Source organism: Trachemys scripta, chromosome 8 (genome assembly GCF_013100865.1).
Source record: "Trachemys scripta elegans isolate TJP31775 chromosome 8, CAS_Tse_1.0, whole genome shotgun sequence".
Lineage (NCBI taxonomy): Eukaryota > Metazoa > Chordata > Testudines > Emydidae > Trachemys > Trachemys scripta.
In genome coordinates, this window is record NC_048305.1 from 84,092,989 (window position 1) to 84,109,726 (window position 16,738).

At 39.4% G+C, this 16,738-nt stretch overlaps 1 protein-coding gene across 2 annotated transcripts in view; it reads right to left on the reverse strand.

Annotated features, from left to right (window-relative positions):
- Positions 1-3,163: 3,163 nt before the first annotated feature.
- GIPC2 (GIPC PDZ domain containing family member 2) overlaps positions 3,164-16,738 on the reverse strand; it is a 75,199-nt gene continuing 61,624 nt past the window's right edge. The window contains exons 4-6 of one of the 2 annotated variants that reach the window (XM_034779875.1): positions 15,863-15,972; positions 14,230-14,311; positions 3,164-5,084 (exon numbers count right to left, since the gene is read on the reverse strand). In XM_034779875.1, the coding sequence (XP_034635766.1) occupies positions 4,945-5,084; positions 14,230-14,311; positions 15,863-15,972 (332 nt within the window). In that variant the 3' untranslated portion in view covers positions 3,164-4,944. Of the gene's footprint in view, positions 5,085-14,229; positions 14,312-14,374; positions 15,524-15,862; positions 15,973-16,738 lie in introns of those variants that run through there. The other variant, XM_034779876.1, reaches the window with a different exon arrangement.

Here is a 16,738-nt window from a genome sequence, read left to right on the forward strand (position 1 = left end):
AAACTCTTTGCTACATTATTCAGAGCTTCTTGGAATAAAAATTCAAATTTAGAGCTGTTACCATTTAAAATTGCATGTAATTTGAAATCAAGCAAAAGCCTAAAATAATTAGAGCAAGCATTTTACAATGAAAAAAATTATATTTATCATAGGCATATTTGAAATAATTAAATGTTCTAGGATTTTAATTTGTTTACAATGTTTACTTTCACTGCAGTTATTTTTCCCCTTTGTTTTAGAGTCTTGTCTATCAGCTTCACCTTTATGAAATTACTCTCGTGAGTTGGCTTTAAGATCAATATTTCAATTTAAGGCATGAGGGACTAGTTTTTCAAAGCCTTTGTGATATAGGCATATCTAAAACAAGTGAGCATGCAATATCATGTAGAAGGTGATGCATAGAATTAGATGTGTATGCAATATTCAGACCAGGAAGCAAATCTAGGTGCAACTTTCGGATTTTATTTGTTCATGTTACATCTGCCCTTAGAAGTACTGACTATACCAAAAGCTACTTGAGCACCACCTGATAATGATTTTTTTTTTATGTGTGCTATAGTATAAAGGACACATCAGTCCACCAACTTGCAGGTGCTATGTGATGCTGAATGTGGGATCATTGATGTAACCAAATTCCTAGTATTCTGTCACAATTCATTCATCCTTGATGGTTTGATTCAGGGAGGATGGCTCTTACGTGTGTAGATTTTAAGTAGTGGTGGGTGGGATTATTCATTATTCTTTTTATTTACTTTCAGTTCCTAAGACAGCTGTGTATCTTATTTCATATTTTTCAGAAGGCATAGCCTACTCTCTCAAGATTTTGTCCACGACTCTAATTATAAATCCTTCAACTCCTGCATAATTACACTATATGAATCCTATAAAATCACCAGCTCTGTCTTTGAAATGACATCTGGAGTACTAAAGGTACCTCAGTAAGTCCAGCTGTAAATCACAATAGTCATTCCCTTAAAAGTGTAAGATATTCCTTGTCTGCTGCGTTTTGCACACTGTAAGCTCAGTCCATCAACTTCAGTGGGAGCAGGTTGGAACCCCATAGCAGTTAATGAGTTGTTTCAGAATTCTTCTTTTAGAATTACACCTATAAGAGAACATAAGAACAGGCATACTGGGTCAGACCAAAGGTCCATCTAGCCCAGTATCCTGTCTTCCAACAGTGCCCAATGCCAGGTTCCCCAGAGAGAATGAACAGAACAGGTAATCATCAAGCGATCCACCCCCTGTCACCCATTCCCAGCTTCTGGCAAACAGAGGTTAGGGACATGATCCCTGTGCATCCTGGCTAATATCCATTGATGGACCTATCCTCCAGGAACTTTAGTTCTTTTTTGAACACTGTTATAGATTTGACCTTCACAACATCCTTTGGCAAGGAGTTCCACAGATTGACTGTGCACTGTGTGAAAAAATACTTCCTTATATTTGTTTTAAACCTGCTGCCTATTAATTTCATTTGGTGACCCCCAATTCTTGTGTTATGAGAAGGAGTAAATAACACTTCCTTATTTACTTTCTCCACACCAGTCATGATTTTATAGACCTCTATGATATCCTGTGTTAGTCATCTCTTTTCTAAACTGAAAAGTCCCAATCTTATTAATCTCTTCTCATGTGGCAGCCATTCCATATCCCTAATAATTTTTGTTGCCCTTTTCTGAACCTTTTCCAATTCTAATATATCTTTTTTTAGATGGAGCGACTACATCTGCATGCAGTATTCAAGATGTGGGCTTGCCATGGATTTATATAGAGGCAACATGATATTTTCAGTCTTATCTATCCCTTTCTTAATGATCCCCAACATTCTGTTCGCTTTTTTGACCGCTGCTGCACATTGAGTGGATGTTTTCAGAGAACTATCCACAATGACTCCAAAATCTCTTTCTTGAGTGGTAACAGCCAATTTAGACTGCGTCATTTTGTATGTATAGTTTGGATTATGTTTTCCAATGTGTATTACTTTGCATTTATCAACATTGAATTTCATCTGCCATTTTGTTGCCCAGTCACCTAGTTTTGAGAGATCCTTTTGTAGCTCTTCGCAGTCTGCCTGGGACTTAACTATCTTGAGCAATTCTAGCTTTTCATTTTTTGAATTATCCTTTGACTCGCTCAGTTAAATCACGGGTTCTAACTTTGTTTCCATAATGTGAACCACATCTTAAAGGAGAGATATTATGGACAACTCACGTTCCATTTAACGTCCAATCATAGCAACTCAAACAATTGTTTATATGAAGAAGTATGCATTTTACACCATTTTTGATGCAATAAAAAGCTGGAAAGCAAGGAGGAGGAGCCTGCAACATGTGACCTGGCAACTCTCTGCAGATCACCAGCAAGTGCCACCTCAACACACATGCATGCAAAGACACTTTAGGCCCCTAAACCCCTGAGTAGATGCCCACAGTTCTGCTCAAGTCAGTATCTGTATTAAACTAAAAGGATATTTATAAATGAACTTTGAAGATTCTTATATTGTCCATCCTCTGAAAAGAACTGAGACTTATTGCTCTCATGCACTTATTCTCAAAGGAAATTAAACAAATCCTCTCATCATTTAGGACAGCACAGCAAGTGTATCTCATTGGTCAGGGCACATTATTTCACTAACTCCATCATTTTTCAGAGTCATGAAAAATAATTACCTACCCCCTTTTTTAGATGTTTTTGCAAGATAATAAGGCATCTCAATTTTCATTTGATGTCATATTGATGTATAGATGAAAAATGGAAACAAACTACTAAGTCAGATATCTATGCTACCTATATCGTATACGTTCTTTAAATACTGAATACAAGATACCATTTTTATAAAATGCAGGATGAAAAAGTGTAGCCAATAAGTGTGTCTTCTTAGCTGTCTAAGCAGCTGTGTCCATTTCCGTGGACACCAAGTATACCATTTTCATTACTTCAGCAACCTCTTTAGCAACCAAGAGCTATGAGTCAGTTCCCAAAACGGCACCTTTCAGGTTCTAGTACAGGCTGTGCCATTTTGTAAGTGTCATATTTTTAGAAACATTTAATTAGCATGAAATGTGTGAGCACTTGTTACATCCATTTCAATCAGCCACAGGAAGATCATGAAAAACTTTTTCTGCTGACCGTTCACAGGGGAAAAAACAACAACTAGACAGAAATTTAGAAAACTTTATTTTTGGAATAGTATTTATTTTATATGCTTGTTCAAATATAAAAGAACAGTGAAAAGCTACAGTATTTGCACAGTCTAGATAAGGTCCCACTTTTTTCTTCAGTTTTGTTGTAAAGGGATCTTATCATTTGGCCCATGTTTAAATTATGTAAAACAAGCTTTTATAAATTTCAAGATCAATATATTTCCACAATTTAAAACAAACAGAAAACCTAATGAAAAAACAGTTGAAAGTATCCTTCTGCCTTGTTTAAAATCCAAACATTGCAACACTGAAAACCTGAATATGAAACTGATTGTGTTCAATCCATTTCAGTTTTCTTTATAAACAGTAAACAGGAGTAAATATAGATAAATTGGGTTTTTTAAAAAGTTCTTTCCCCTTTAATAATCATAGGTTTTATTACTGATTTAGAAAAGAGATAAAGAAAATGTGTTTATGTACAACATGATTTTCTAAAAGGACACTGACAACTTGAAATCTAATCAATTTCAAAAAATGAGTTAAAAGTAGTTTGAGGTTCTAAGCCTGGCCTTTGTGTCCAGGCTGCCACTTTTTTGTGGTTTTACAAATCACATTTTCTTGTTTTTAATTTTTTCTCTCTCTCCCATATTTCATGAGAAAGCCACACAAACAACAGGAGTAACTAAGATCTTGATTCAGCAAAGCACTCAAGCACATGCTTAACTCTAATAAGCACATGAGTTGTCATATGCCACAGCATTCAATGCCAGATCCCTGCCATTACGTATGTGTGTGAATAAATATGTGCAGCTGGCTTTTGTGTGTTCTTTTGTTGTCCAGAAGACTTTAATGTAGCAACATGGCAGACAGAGACTGATATATAATCTGTGGTATGCATTTCCCATAGACCCACCACAGTAGTAGTTAGGCATCTTATATTACGGATGCGGGGAGGAATAGCTCAGTGGTTTGAGCACTGGTGGGCTAAACCTAGGGTTGTGAGTTCAATCCTTGAGAGGCCACTTAGGAATCTCAGACAAAAATCAGTACTTGGTCCTGCTAGTGAAGGCAGGGGGCCTTTCAGGGTCCCTTCCAATTCTATGAGATAATATATGGTGATATACCTATTTTATATAAATCATTTCCATCCAAAGGGTGTCAGATCTCAAATGAAGCCTTGGGGGTTGTTGAGGGGAAGTTTTTTCTGAACCTCACCCCTATACAAAAAGTAGCCTTTTCCCAACTTCTGTAAGGAAGAGCACTCCTTCATACACAACAGTAAGAAGGGGTTAGATGTATAGCAAAGTGTACATGAGGGAACAGAGAATTATTGAGTTATAGCACATCTGAGTACTTTTTCATATTATCAAGTTTTATAAAGCTTTTCTTTAAAAAAGATAAAATACCCTAGCTCTTTATTATATATGTCTAATATCTCTTCAGAGAACTGCAAAATACTTTTAATATACTGCACATGTGAGAAAAAAAATACTGGATCAATTGAATACTAAACAGATACCGTGGAACTGTTCCATATATTAATTTATAAAAGTAGATTAAATATTTGTTTTTAAATGTGTAGTTTTCAGAATATCTGGATGCTATACAAGGTTTTTCAAAACACGTACCCAGAAAAGACTACTTTGCAAAAGGTTTTAAAGGGGACTATTTCAAATATATACAGCATCAGCCCATCGTTCATATTAATAAATTGAAATTCTGATCCCATAATTGTTTAAAAGCAATTGTATCTTCAAACAGCGATTAATAAATTGTACATTTCTCATTAAAATCGTCCTTATTTAGCATCACCTATGGCTCCCCATACATCAAAAACAAACTCATCTGGAAATGCGAAGTCTCCAAGAGCTTCATCAAGTGCAACAGCAAATTCATCTGGATTGTTCTTGTCTCTTCCTGCTTCTACCATTGTTGCAGCTTAAAAACAAAAACAAAAACAAAAATGACCAGCCCACAAACACGCATATAGAAAGATTATAAAGAAAATTACAGTTAAATTACATGCTCATTGTAACATTTCAAAATAATATATTTTAAACACTGAGAAAGGTCTGCTTAGGGGAGATTTTAAAATGCATCTAACAAGATTTAGGAGCACAAGTCCCAAAAGAGAGTCAACAGGATTCATGCTCCTAAATCTCACCCTTAATCACTAGTGCTCTGCTATGTGGAAAAGCATGGTTGGGTTCCTAGGGACAAATTCTTCCTGATCTTGTTCTGTTTAGTTCTGGTTCATTTCTCCTTGCTCAGCACAGACTCAGTATCCTTACTACTAACTGTAGTGTCTTGTGAAAGTAAATCCAGGTCTGGAGCTAAAGAACCAGGTAAGATGTGGCACAACACTTCATAACACAATGTCTATTCCAGGATGTCAGAATTTTTATGCCAGATTGTGACACCAACTACTTATCATAAATTCAGTTATTTTAATTGTGAGATCAAGATGCAAATGTGCAACATATTTAATCAACTGGGCTTCATAGAACAGCTCTTAGCAAGCCAGAGCTTAAAATGGCCACCCTTTTGGACACTGGATGATCTGTGGAAGTGGAGAATTCACAGGACCTGAGCCTGGAGAGCAGCGTACAACCTGTACACAAAAGGTATGCAACTGAAGACAGACTGGTTTCCAAACACTTGCAGAAGTCAGGGTGAATCAGACTCCAATCAGGAGCATACTCAGCTTGCCCAACATTTAAAAAGGAACATTGTAAATATGACAAGAAAAAAAAACACTGAAAACACCATATCTTTTCTAGGGTGAAAAAATTCAAACTCTGGACAGGAAAAAGTAAATCTCTCTGCTATGTAAAAAGCAGAAAACAGAGGGCAGAGCACTCCAAGTTGGCCAAGCAATGAATACAAAAGGAGACAGAGATGTAGTGTGGCCCAGTGGATAGGGTCTTAGATTAGGGCTCAAGAAACCTAAGTTCTTTCCCTACTGGGCCAACAGCCTTCTGGGTGACCTTGGATAAGTCATGTCACCTTTCTGTGCCTCAGTTTCCCCATACATAAAATGGGGATAATGATACTTACCTTGTTTGTAAAGTGCTTTGAGCTCTACAGATGAAAAGAAAGAGCTCTCTGCATTATCTGAAATATTCTCATTTGAAAGACGAATACACAAAAATTGATTATAAGAAAATTGCAAGCCAAAGAGAAGATACCAGAGGGCTTCTGCCACACAAAGCAGAATAAAGACTTTCAAAAGTGCTTGGGAAAAAACCCTCAAGAATGTATAGGATAAACTTAATCAATTTACAAAAGGGAATAGTAAAAAGATATTAAACATGGAGAGATTTCAGGTGCAAATGAAGATCCAGTGGGGAAAAAAAATATATCTGATTTGTCATTAGAAATTTTGAAAAGCAGGTCTCTCACATCATTTTAGAGTAAAGGAAGACAAACAGCCTTTGGAATTACGCTGTGGCAAGATCAGTTAGGAAGATCTGCTGTACTGAAACAGCTACTGTGCTATTAAGGCAGATATGAGAACAAAACTATAGAAAAATGTGCATTAGGCCCTAGTGTATTTGTAAAGCCTTGGAAGAAGGATAGAATGATGCATCCCTTTAAAGCCACTGTATTGTAATCTAAGACAACTAGCACATCTAGTACACAAGGTTGCTAGGGCACCGAGCAGACTGCTGAAGCTCTGCTAATAGAGCAGCATTAACCCTGTATGTGGGCCAGCATTTACTTCCACAAAACAGCAGAGTATGAGAAATTGTGATTGAGTTTCAGATTAGAAATGGATACATTTATGGTAATTATTTTGGACCCAATCCTCAGCTTCTGGCAAGGAGTAATCGGTAGAGTTCAGGAGGGAGGGACACCCTCCCAATCCTGGACCATCTGGGCACTGGTCTAAAACCCAGGATCAATTAGAGAAGGCTGCTCTAACTTTATGCCTGCTACCGATATCCTCAGGGACCTGTTACAGCAGTTGGAGATTGGCAAGGCCCAGGGATGCCTCGGCCATGCTGCCTGCACCAGCTGCAAGGATGATGAAGGGGTGTTAGCACAGGAGCCACAAGAGCAGCTCTATGCAGCCAAGGACCCCTTAGTCAGGGAGAATCCTTCTGAGCTAATTTTAGGGATGCTGGGTGCTTGCAAAGCAGTCTCAGCACAGCCAAGGACTCGGCCTTTGAATCCAGCTTGCTCACTGAGATATTTGTGTAGATGCCACAGCCTCACGGCATATTCACAACAATGGAGAATATTACAGCCTAGAATCAAATCAATTCAAAAACACTTCTGCTTTTACTGGCTCATGTCTTTTTCTTAAATTGCCAGCTGATATTAACTGAAACTTTGTGATCCATCCAATACTCACGTCACTGTTTTCCCAATCACCACAGAGAAAATGCTATTGTCACGTTTGGAAGGATTTGAAAACCCCTATACATTTTCCACTTAGAGGGATGTAAAACAACTTATGCAACAGTGCCTGATCAAGGTAACAGAAGCATAAAACCACTAACAGAGGATCTCTACCCTTGAATCAGGACTGGAGCCTGTAAATCTGTCTGATCAAAACCATGTGAGCTTCTCCTGGTTTCAAGTTTTCTTAACATAAAACTCCTCCCACGTTCACTGATGTTTATGAACTTCTGGCAAACCAGAGCTGACTTACGTGAAGATCTGACAAGTTATGAGTAAACTTGGGTCACTCTGGGTGAAAATCATTGAATCAGTAGTTTTGATTGAATTTTACTTTGAGTTTGAATGTGCATTCATTTAACATGAAACTCAAACGCAGAATCTGGAAATCAAAGCCAAGGAACCTTGCATAAGTCCTGGCGAACTGAAATTGCTGAGATTTTGACAGCGCTAGTTGAGATTCCCCCCAACTTCCAGGGGTTATTAACCCTGTTTAAACTGCACGGTTCCATGGGGAGAAGGGAATAAACCACAACATTCAAACAGCTGAAATAGCATCTCAAAAATATCTAATTAGAGGTTTAACTAAACTTTTTTTTTAAAAATGACCATAGAGCTGAAACACCCATGAGAAATTTCAGCCCAGTCAGTGAGATTTTTCAGAACAGGAGCTTGTAATAAAAGTGCTTTCTTAATGGTAATCCGGGCCGGCTCTAGGCACCAGCAAAGCAAGCAGTTGCTTGGGGCAGCAAATTTGCAGGGGCGCAAGAATCCAGCATGGGAGCTGAGAACCAACAGGGAGCCCTGGAAGCAGTAGTTCCTTGGTTAGCTCCCTGCCTATAGAGCCAGCCCTGTAGCAGGGAAAGAACTACATTTCCCAGCATTCCCTTGGCCGCAATTAACAAGAAAAGGAGGGGGAAGGAGTGTGGAACTGAAATCTTGCTGTGAATAGTAGGGACAGAGCCAGCTCTAGGTTTTCTGCCGCCCCCACCCCAGCCTAGGGCTCCCCCTGACTCCTGTGTTGCCCTAGCCCTGGACCCCTCCCCTGCTCACACCCCCTGCTGCCCCAGCCCTGGGCTGTCCCAGCACCCGCATCATCTGCCACCCAAACCATGGGCTCTTCTCCCCCCCACACACCTGCACCCACTGCTGCCCCAGCTCTGGCCCACACCTGCACCCCCTGCCGCCCCAGCTCTGGCCCCCACCTGCACCTTCTGCCGCCCCAGCCCTGGGCTCTCCCCCAAAGAAAGAATTGGGTGGACTAAATGGACAGTGCACCTCTCTATCTGAAGCCTAGCAAGGGAGGTACATGGATCCCACTAGAATTTAAAATGAAAAGTAAGGGAGGGGAGGCTCTACTACAACCTGGGCAGCTTTAGATACAGTACCAGGCACGTAGGAGGATTTACACTTCTGAGCCATGGAAGCAGAAATTGACTTTTCTTTTCCAGATTTAGCTAATATTCAGAAAGGGAATCTAGCACCTGCCTTCCAGATTTGAACACCCTCAAAATTCAGGAGTGTTCAAGCTCAATTTGCGCAGCTGTTACTTCATTTCTCCCAAAACAAATATACTGATCCACTGTAGAAAAAGTAGAATAAATTGAGCAAGAAATGCTTCCCAGTGGTTATTCGGACTGGAATTACTATTTTCAACAGCCATTGCTTTTTTTTTTTTTTTTAGTTTTAGTTTTATTTGTTTAAAAGGAAGACAGTGATATTGCATTGGCAAATTCCCCATAGAAACAAAGAATGGAACAAAAGAATAATAAAGGCACCTCAACTTTTCCTCATTTATGGAGGACAGTCTTATAATATGCATCCAGATATCCTCCAATCACACAAGCTGAAAATTGTTTCACTTTACTGCAGTTCTGTAACCATATGGGAACCAATCCTGTCTGTGTTCTGTGCACATCCAAAATTCCTGCTGAATGACCCGCCCTGGGAGCAAGTTACCAGTGACCCAGGGCTGGGGCAGCAGGAGGGTGCAGATGGGGGGCGCGGAGGGAGAGGGAGAGAGAGCCCAGGGCTGGCGGTGGGGGGGAGCCAAAATTTTTTTTGCTTGGGGCAGCAAAAAACCTAGAGCCAGCCCTGATGATAATCATAATTTCAGTGCCCCCCGTGGTACATTATATGTATTATTCTCATTAAAGCAACTTCTTCTGCTCAGATACATTTGATATTATGAAATCTGAAATTTCTGAGAGGAATTATCATAACTTTAGTAGTAGGTGTGTTACTTTCACAATAGCTTGGGGCTGACCTCTAGTGTCAGTAGAGCTGAATTACCTTGCTATGTTATGTTAAATGGTAGTCCAAGATGTGGGACCAAATCCTTCTTGATTTTCTCAAGTCCCACTAAGGTTCTTGCATGTGTGAGGCTGAGTCCTGCCTCATTCCCTGCACACCTTAGCAGTAAATAAAACAAGGGCTCCTCAAACACTAGTACTTTCATTACATTTTCACCGTGAGACTAATTTAGCCATGTGTGCACTCACAGTATATAGTTTCCTTTAGATAGGTCCTTTATGGCCTAGTGAGAAAACTCCATGTACTGATGTTTACAGAGTGCAATTTTCCATGGATAATTGCAACAGCAAATCAAGCCAGTGTTTGTCAAAACATTAAAAAGGCACTTGTCAAGGAGAGCTATTTCCATGTCAATTATTTAAGTAAATCTTATTGGGTTCACAGACAGTGTCAGTTTCCTCTTTTTACCACAACTGCTTCTTATAATAGCTGCACAGTACAAGGTTGGAAGGATTTTATTCTAAGAGGGAAAGTGTACTTATTCCCCATTCTCCTCACACTCAAAAGGCTGAGACATTTTCCCTCAAACTTTGCTAAACAATTCACCTTGAGGGAAAAGCCAAGCCTGGGAAATATCAGCCCAAACCATGAGTTTCAATAAGTTATAATAAGTGATTGAAAATGAGCTGTTAGAATGGAAGTCTATTGAAAAGTCAACTATAATGACCTCTGCTAGAATATATAGACACATAGCTACTCTGATGTTTTACCCACTTTTCCCTATTTTCTGATATAGTCCCATTCACACTTAATATCTGAGGTGAAGTTTCCTTTGAGTTTCACTTTTGACACCATATAATACTTCTGATGCGCTATGAGTCTTCCGATCTGCCTGCCATTCTCATTTAACCTTTTATGCACTTTCACTCCTAGACTGCACCAGGTTAGCGCTTACTGCAAACTTAACTGTTTGGAGGCTTTATTGCCACCTAAGTCCTACCCTGTAAACCAGCCTAAGTCCAGCTTAATAAAAGTACTTTAAGAGTCTGAACAGAATCAACTAGTTTTATTTAGCAGGGAATAATGCACTGTGATTTGCCCACATCAAAAATATCCAAGCAATATGTGGTTCTGGCCTATGCCTTTAATTAAAAAAAAAAAGAGAGAGAAATAATTCCCTTTTCTAACACCAAAGAGACATTCCAGACCATACATTTCAAGTGCATCCCTGCCTTTTGCAGGTGGTTAGAATCCCTGGGTTTTGGCTACATATTTAACATCACCATCCAAAATATTTAAAAGAATCCCTAGAAACCCGTTTCTTTATTGTTTCATTTTAATCAGCTGCCAATTTTAACTGGGCCACAACCTACCAAAGAGAGGCACAGAAACCTCATAGATTCTGTTTTTAGACACACTTGCTCTTTTCTTTCCCACAAAATGCCAGTTATTCTCCCTCATAATTAACTAACAATCATATTGCATCATAAATATACACGGAGTTTGCAGTACTCAGAAAAGACATCCCCTACTCCAAATAAATACAGCATAGAATATACAAGACAAAAACACAAGAACACAAGAGGACAACAAAGATTCCTGGGAAAAGTTTAATGGGGGGAGAGACAGGAAGCAAGCAAAGTCAATAAAGGAGAGTGATGCTACTCAGAGCAGTTGGAAAGGAAAAGGGCTTTCGCAGTCATGTTGGATAGATTGGTGGGAGAGCAGGTGAGAATCAGGGAGGCTGCAAAGAAAGATACAAAAGTCAAGGAGAGAGCTGACCAGGTACAGAGAAGGGTTTTAGCAGCAGGGATACTGAAGAGGGTAGAGATTTTGCTGATAAGATGTTAATGAGATACTCTTATGTGAGGAGATAGAAGCACAAAGTACTACACTTATGAGGGGGAAAATCATATGCATAAATACAAAATGGGGAATAATCAGCCAGGCAATAATACTGCAGAAAAAAATCTTGGTTTATAGTGGATCACAAACGAAATGAGTCAACAGCGTGATACCGTTGTAAAAAAGGCAAATGTCACCCTGCAATGTATTAACAGGAGTGGCATATGTAACACATAGGAGGTAATTGTTACACTCTGCTCGGCACTGCTGAAGCCTCAGCTGGAGTACTGTGTCCAGTTTTGGGCCCCACATATTAAAAAAGATCTGACCAAACTGTAGAGAGTCCAGGGGACAGCAATAAAAATTATATGAGATTTAGAAAACACGTCCTATGAGGACATGTTGAGATAAATGGGAAAGTTCAGTTTAGAGAAGAGAAGGCTGAGGGGGAACATGATAACAGTCTTCAAATATGTAAAAGGTTGTTATAAAGATCAATTGTTCTCCATGTCCACTGAAAGAAGGACAAGAAGTAATCAGGTTAGTTTGCATCAAGAAAGATATAGGTTAGATATAGGAAAAACTTTCTATCAATAAGGATAGTTAAGCACTGATACAGGTTACCTAGGGAAGTTGTGAAATCCCATTGGAGGTTTTTAAGAACAGGTTAGAAAAATACTTATCAGGAACAGCCTAGGTTGTACTTAATTCTGCCTCAGCATGGCTGGGATGGATTAGATGACTTCTTGAGGTTCCTTCCAGCCCAACATTTCTATAATTCTAGGACCACAGGGTTGCAAGCCTCAGAGAAAGTAAGAAGAGTAGAACTGTCAATTGCGATGAAGAAGCGAGGTGGTGGAAGGATAGGAAGAACTGGATGGATGTTTTGGGCAGAGTTGAGATACTGGTGAGACATCCCAACAGACTTGTCAGAGATGTTTAGAGATATGAGACTGGAGAAGGGGGTGGAGGTAAAGGATTGAAAAGTAGATTTAGGAATAATCTGAATAGAGGCAGAGAGGACAGATAAGGTTGCCTGAAGTGCTGGAGAGGGTACTAAAGGAGGAGAAGAAGAAGGGACCAGGTACAGCATCCTGAGACATACTAATAGATATGCAACTCTGAAGGACAGGATGATTTCCCGTAAGCACTGAAGAAAAGATCGAAAGTTGGAAAGGAAGTCATTTTTGTCATGAACTATCCATCAGTAGCAGAAGAGCTCTTCTGGGATTGGGTTCTATTGACATATGCTTCCCATCCTCTTCTGTCCTCTTTGGTAGCAGGAGCAGTCTTCCATGATCCAACCATCACCAGGATAGAAGAAAGAGTCCCAGTTAGCCCCATGTGTCCCAGACCTCAGCTTTAGAGGAGCGATCCTGTAAGTGGCCTTCATTGTCATTATTCAGGGAGAAGTCTCTCTTGCTCCATCATTCAAAGAGCAGTTTCTGTTCACTTACCAGACACCACACACCAGTGTTAGAATCATTTGTGGAGGCCTTCACTGGCTCATTCGTTTTTAAATAAGAAGCAGAGTCTATTGGCTCAATTTCCATTGTGCCCTTAAAATTGTTAAGGGCAATGCGTTTCCAAACTCTGGGACACATTCTGCACAGACCCAAGTGGAACTCTAGTAAAATGGTATACGGGACAGATTTTCAAAGGCACAAATGAGCTACATGCATAATTGCCATTGGGAGTCTAATGGCCCTTTGTGTCTTTGAAAATGTTCCTCTAATACCTACCAGCCAAATTGCATTGCCACTGAGTTTAAAGCATTGTACCTATTTAGGTATTTCTGTGCACTTAGTCATTCCTGAAACTTTACGCTGTACAAGATCCTTAACTGGACAAATATTATGGCTTGATCTTATTTTACTCCATTATTTTTTTATAATGGATGCTACTTTATCATTTCTTTTTTAAACCTCTGAGTTAAAATTAGGAGCATTGCATTCTAAACACAATCACACTATGGAAGATGTCAGTTTAATGGAGATTGAATAGCAATATTATCTGACATCAAAAGCCCCTGGAGAACAGAACAGAATGCGGGCAGGGGTCAATGATAAAGCTTTTAATCATTTGCCTGTTGAATAACTATCACACTTGTGGTGATTTGTATTTTCGGCTAATCTGGGATAAATAATGAGTGAAATTCCTAGTTGAACAGTTACTGGCATTCTCTGAATGAATCCTTTCCTCATATTTCATTTCCATGGGCAACTTATCACATTTATAGTCAGTGTATGAAAACGAAATTACATATTGATTGAAGAGATTTGAGGCAGCTGATAATCTTTCCACTGCTAAGGAATTTTAGGTGCTTAGAGCTGTGTAATAGTGTAACAAAAATAAAACTCTGTTTTTGCTGCCTCGTTTTTACCACTGGCCCTTGACAGTTATGTTTGACCACTGAAGGATGTAAACCAGAGCAACAATGCACACTATCCAATAATGCACACAACTACATATACATATTGCATAGAAGAGGGAGGATTAGATAAGGATTAATTACAACAACAAAGCAGAGGAATATAATTTAATCAAATAGCAGTGCTAAATACGTTAATTAAATACTCACCTAGTTCAATATCTCTTATTCCCATGTATGTTTCAAGAAGGTCATCTACTTTTTTTATTGCTTTTTCTTCAATTTCAGAGGGCTTTATTGAAACAAAACACTTAAGAGTTTAAATCCAAACATAAAATGCTACATCTTGGTTACAAATTTCAAAAATTACAAGACACCAAATTAATCCAGATTTTGCATTTAGGATCTGATTTATTCCCATTTTATTATAAATAAATTGCAAGCAAATCTTCTGTCTTAATGTTTTGGGTTTTGGTTAAGATTGATCCTCCACCCCCATCCCACACCAAAAAAGTCTAGGGTGAAATAGTAGTACAATACAGTTAGTGGGAAACATCTGACTTCCCGATGACACTGCACAAGTAGAACAGAAGATATACATTTTAGTTCCTTCCACCTGACAGGGGAATTCAGCATTTTGGGCATGCACATCAATGAAGTGAGAAGCATGTCATTCACTGTCACAGAACTGGCCCTTTAAGGGGAGTCAGCTACTTAGGCAGTTAGCTAGCCCCAGGCAAAGCTGGGCTGGCTCCTTCCCTTCAGCAGAGCCTGTTGCAGGTAGGCAGGGCATCTGACTCCTCTTAAAGGGACAGCCCTGTGACACTTACCTAACTTTTTGGCTAAGATGTGCCATTGCTAGCTTATTATATGGCAGGAAAACAGATGCAACACGCCTTTCACTTCCCTGACAAATGCCAAAAGATGCAGCCATCTTTCACGTTTTGAGTTATCAGTAATAAGCTATAATAACTGAAAGCGAAGAAGGTTAATGCAGAAAGATGTTTCCTTGGTCAAAGATAATTTCATATTCCTATAAACTCCAGATAAAGGATGCTGATAAATTTATTACTAAAACTTATTATTATTATTACCACCACCTGTAGCACCGAGGGGTCCTATTCATAGACCTATTCGTTGTGGTAGGTGCTGTACAAACACAGAACAATCTAATCTCTGAATGATTTCAAGTGTATTCAAGTGCACAGTATACATAAGTATCTGTATTGCAGACTCCAAGCATTCTAAAATCATGAGTCAGACTCGAAAAAAAAAAATCACAATTAACTTAAAAAATAATGTTTATTTATTTTATTTTATTTATTTTATTTTTTATTTGCCTTATGGACTTTGAGCTGTTGTGGTTCATATTTTCTAGATTTTCTTCAGAGCCACCAGGTTTAGAAACTGTTTGCAAATTGAAATTCTCACATAATCGTATGGCTCCAAGAACTGGGGCTTTAAAAGGGCGGTGGGGGAGAAGGGGAAATAAATATTGTGAGACCTGTAATAAAATCATGAGAGTTCACAGCATTGATATGTATGCCACAAGTAACCTGGCTTTAAATTTATTTCTATAAATATTATACATTTCCTAATGAGCCACCTTGTTCCATTACCCACTATTTTTATTTCTTACATCAATACTGAATGTAGCTTTAAACAAACTTTTAGAGACATTTAACAAATTAAGAAACACTGAGATTTTGCTGTGCTGTAATTTTTCAAGAAAATCCCATTTTGCCACATAAACTTTGCTGAAGGATAAATCTGATGTTTTGCATAAATTTAACAGATGCTAAAAGTTTCAAATGCTCTAATTATTACCCCAGAATAAACATACCACTTCCTCCACCACGGCAGGACCTTTGGATCTCAGTCGAAGCGTTTCTCTTCCCTTGGAGATTTTAGCTTCTGATAGAGTTCCACTTTTTAACCTTGGTTCAATCATTTCTAAAAACAAAAGTACAACTGTTAAATGTACCATTTAATTAGAATTAAATAAATATGCTTTAGCTGACTCAGTAGCTTCAGCTTTTAGATCTACTTAAAATCTAGAGCAACTTGAATTTATAATTTACAGTATTTTAGATATAACTTGGGCCCCAATTGTGAATTAAGATTCACTACCCTGGACTCCTCACAGCCCTTGTGGAATCCTACTCAGATGCTTTACAAGCACAAAGAATTTACTGTGCAATAAAATTAAGACCCTCCTTTGAAAAATGCATCTATGTAGGCATAGTTCATTCTACTATGTTTGTGCATATTTGCATAAATTTAGTTCTCTATTCTAGAGCAAATCATTATTCATTAAATTAGGGTTACCATATTTCAGCAAGCAAAAAAGAGGACGGGAGGAGCCCCGCCCTAGCCCCGCCCCTGTCCTGCCCTAGCCCCACCCCTGCCCCCACCCACTTCCCGCCCCCCTCAGAATCCCCAACCCTCCCCCCCGCTCCTTGTCCCCTGACTGCCCCCTCCTGGGACCCCTGCCCCTAAATGCCCCCCAGGACTTCACCCCCTACCTAAGCCTCCCTGCCTCTTGTCCCCTGACTGCCCCCTCCTGAGATCCTCCTCCCATCCTAACTAGCCCCCTAGGAGCCTACCCCCTACCTGTACCCTGACTGCTCCAACCCTTATCCACACCCCCACCCCCAGACAGACCCCTGGGACTCCCATGCCCCATCCAACCACTCCCCACCCCCTGACAGCCCCCCCC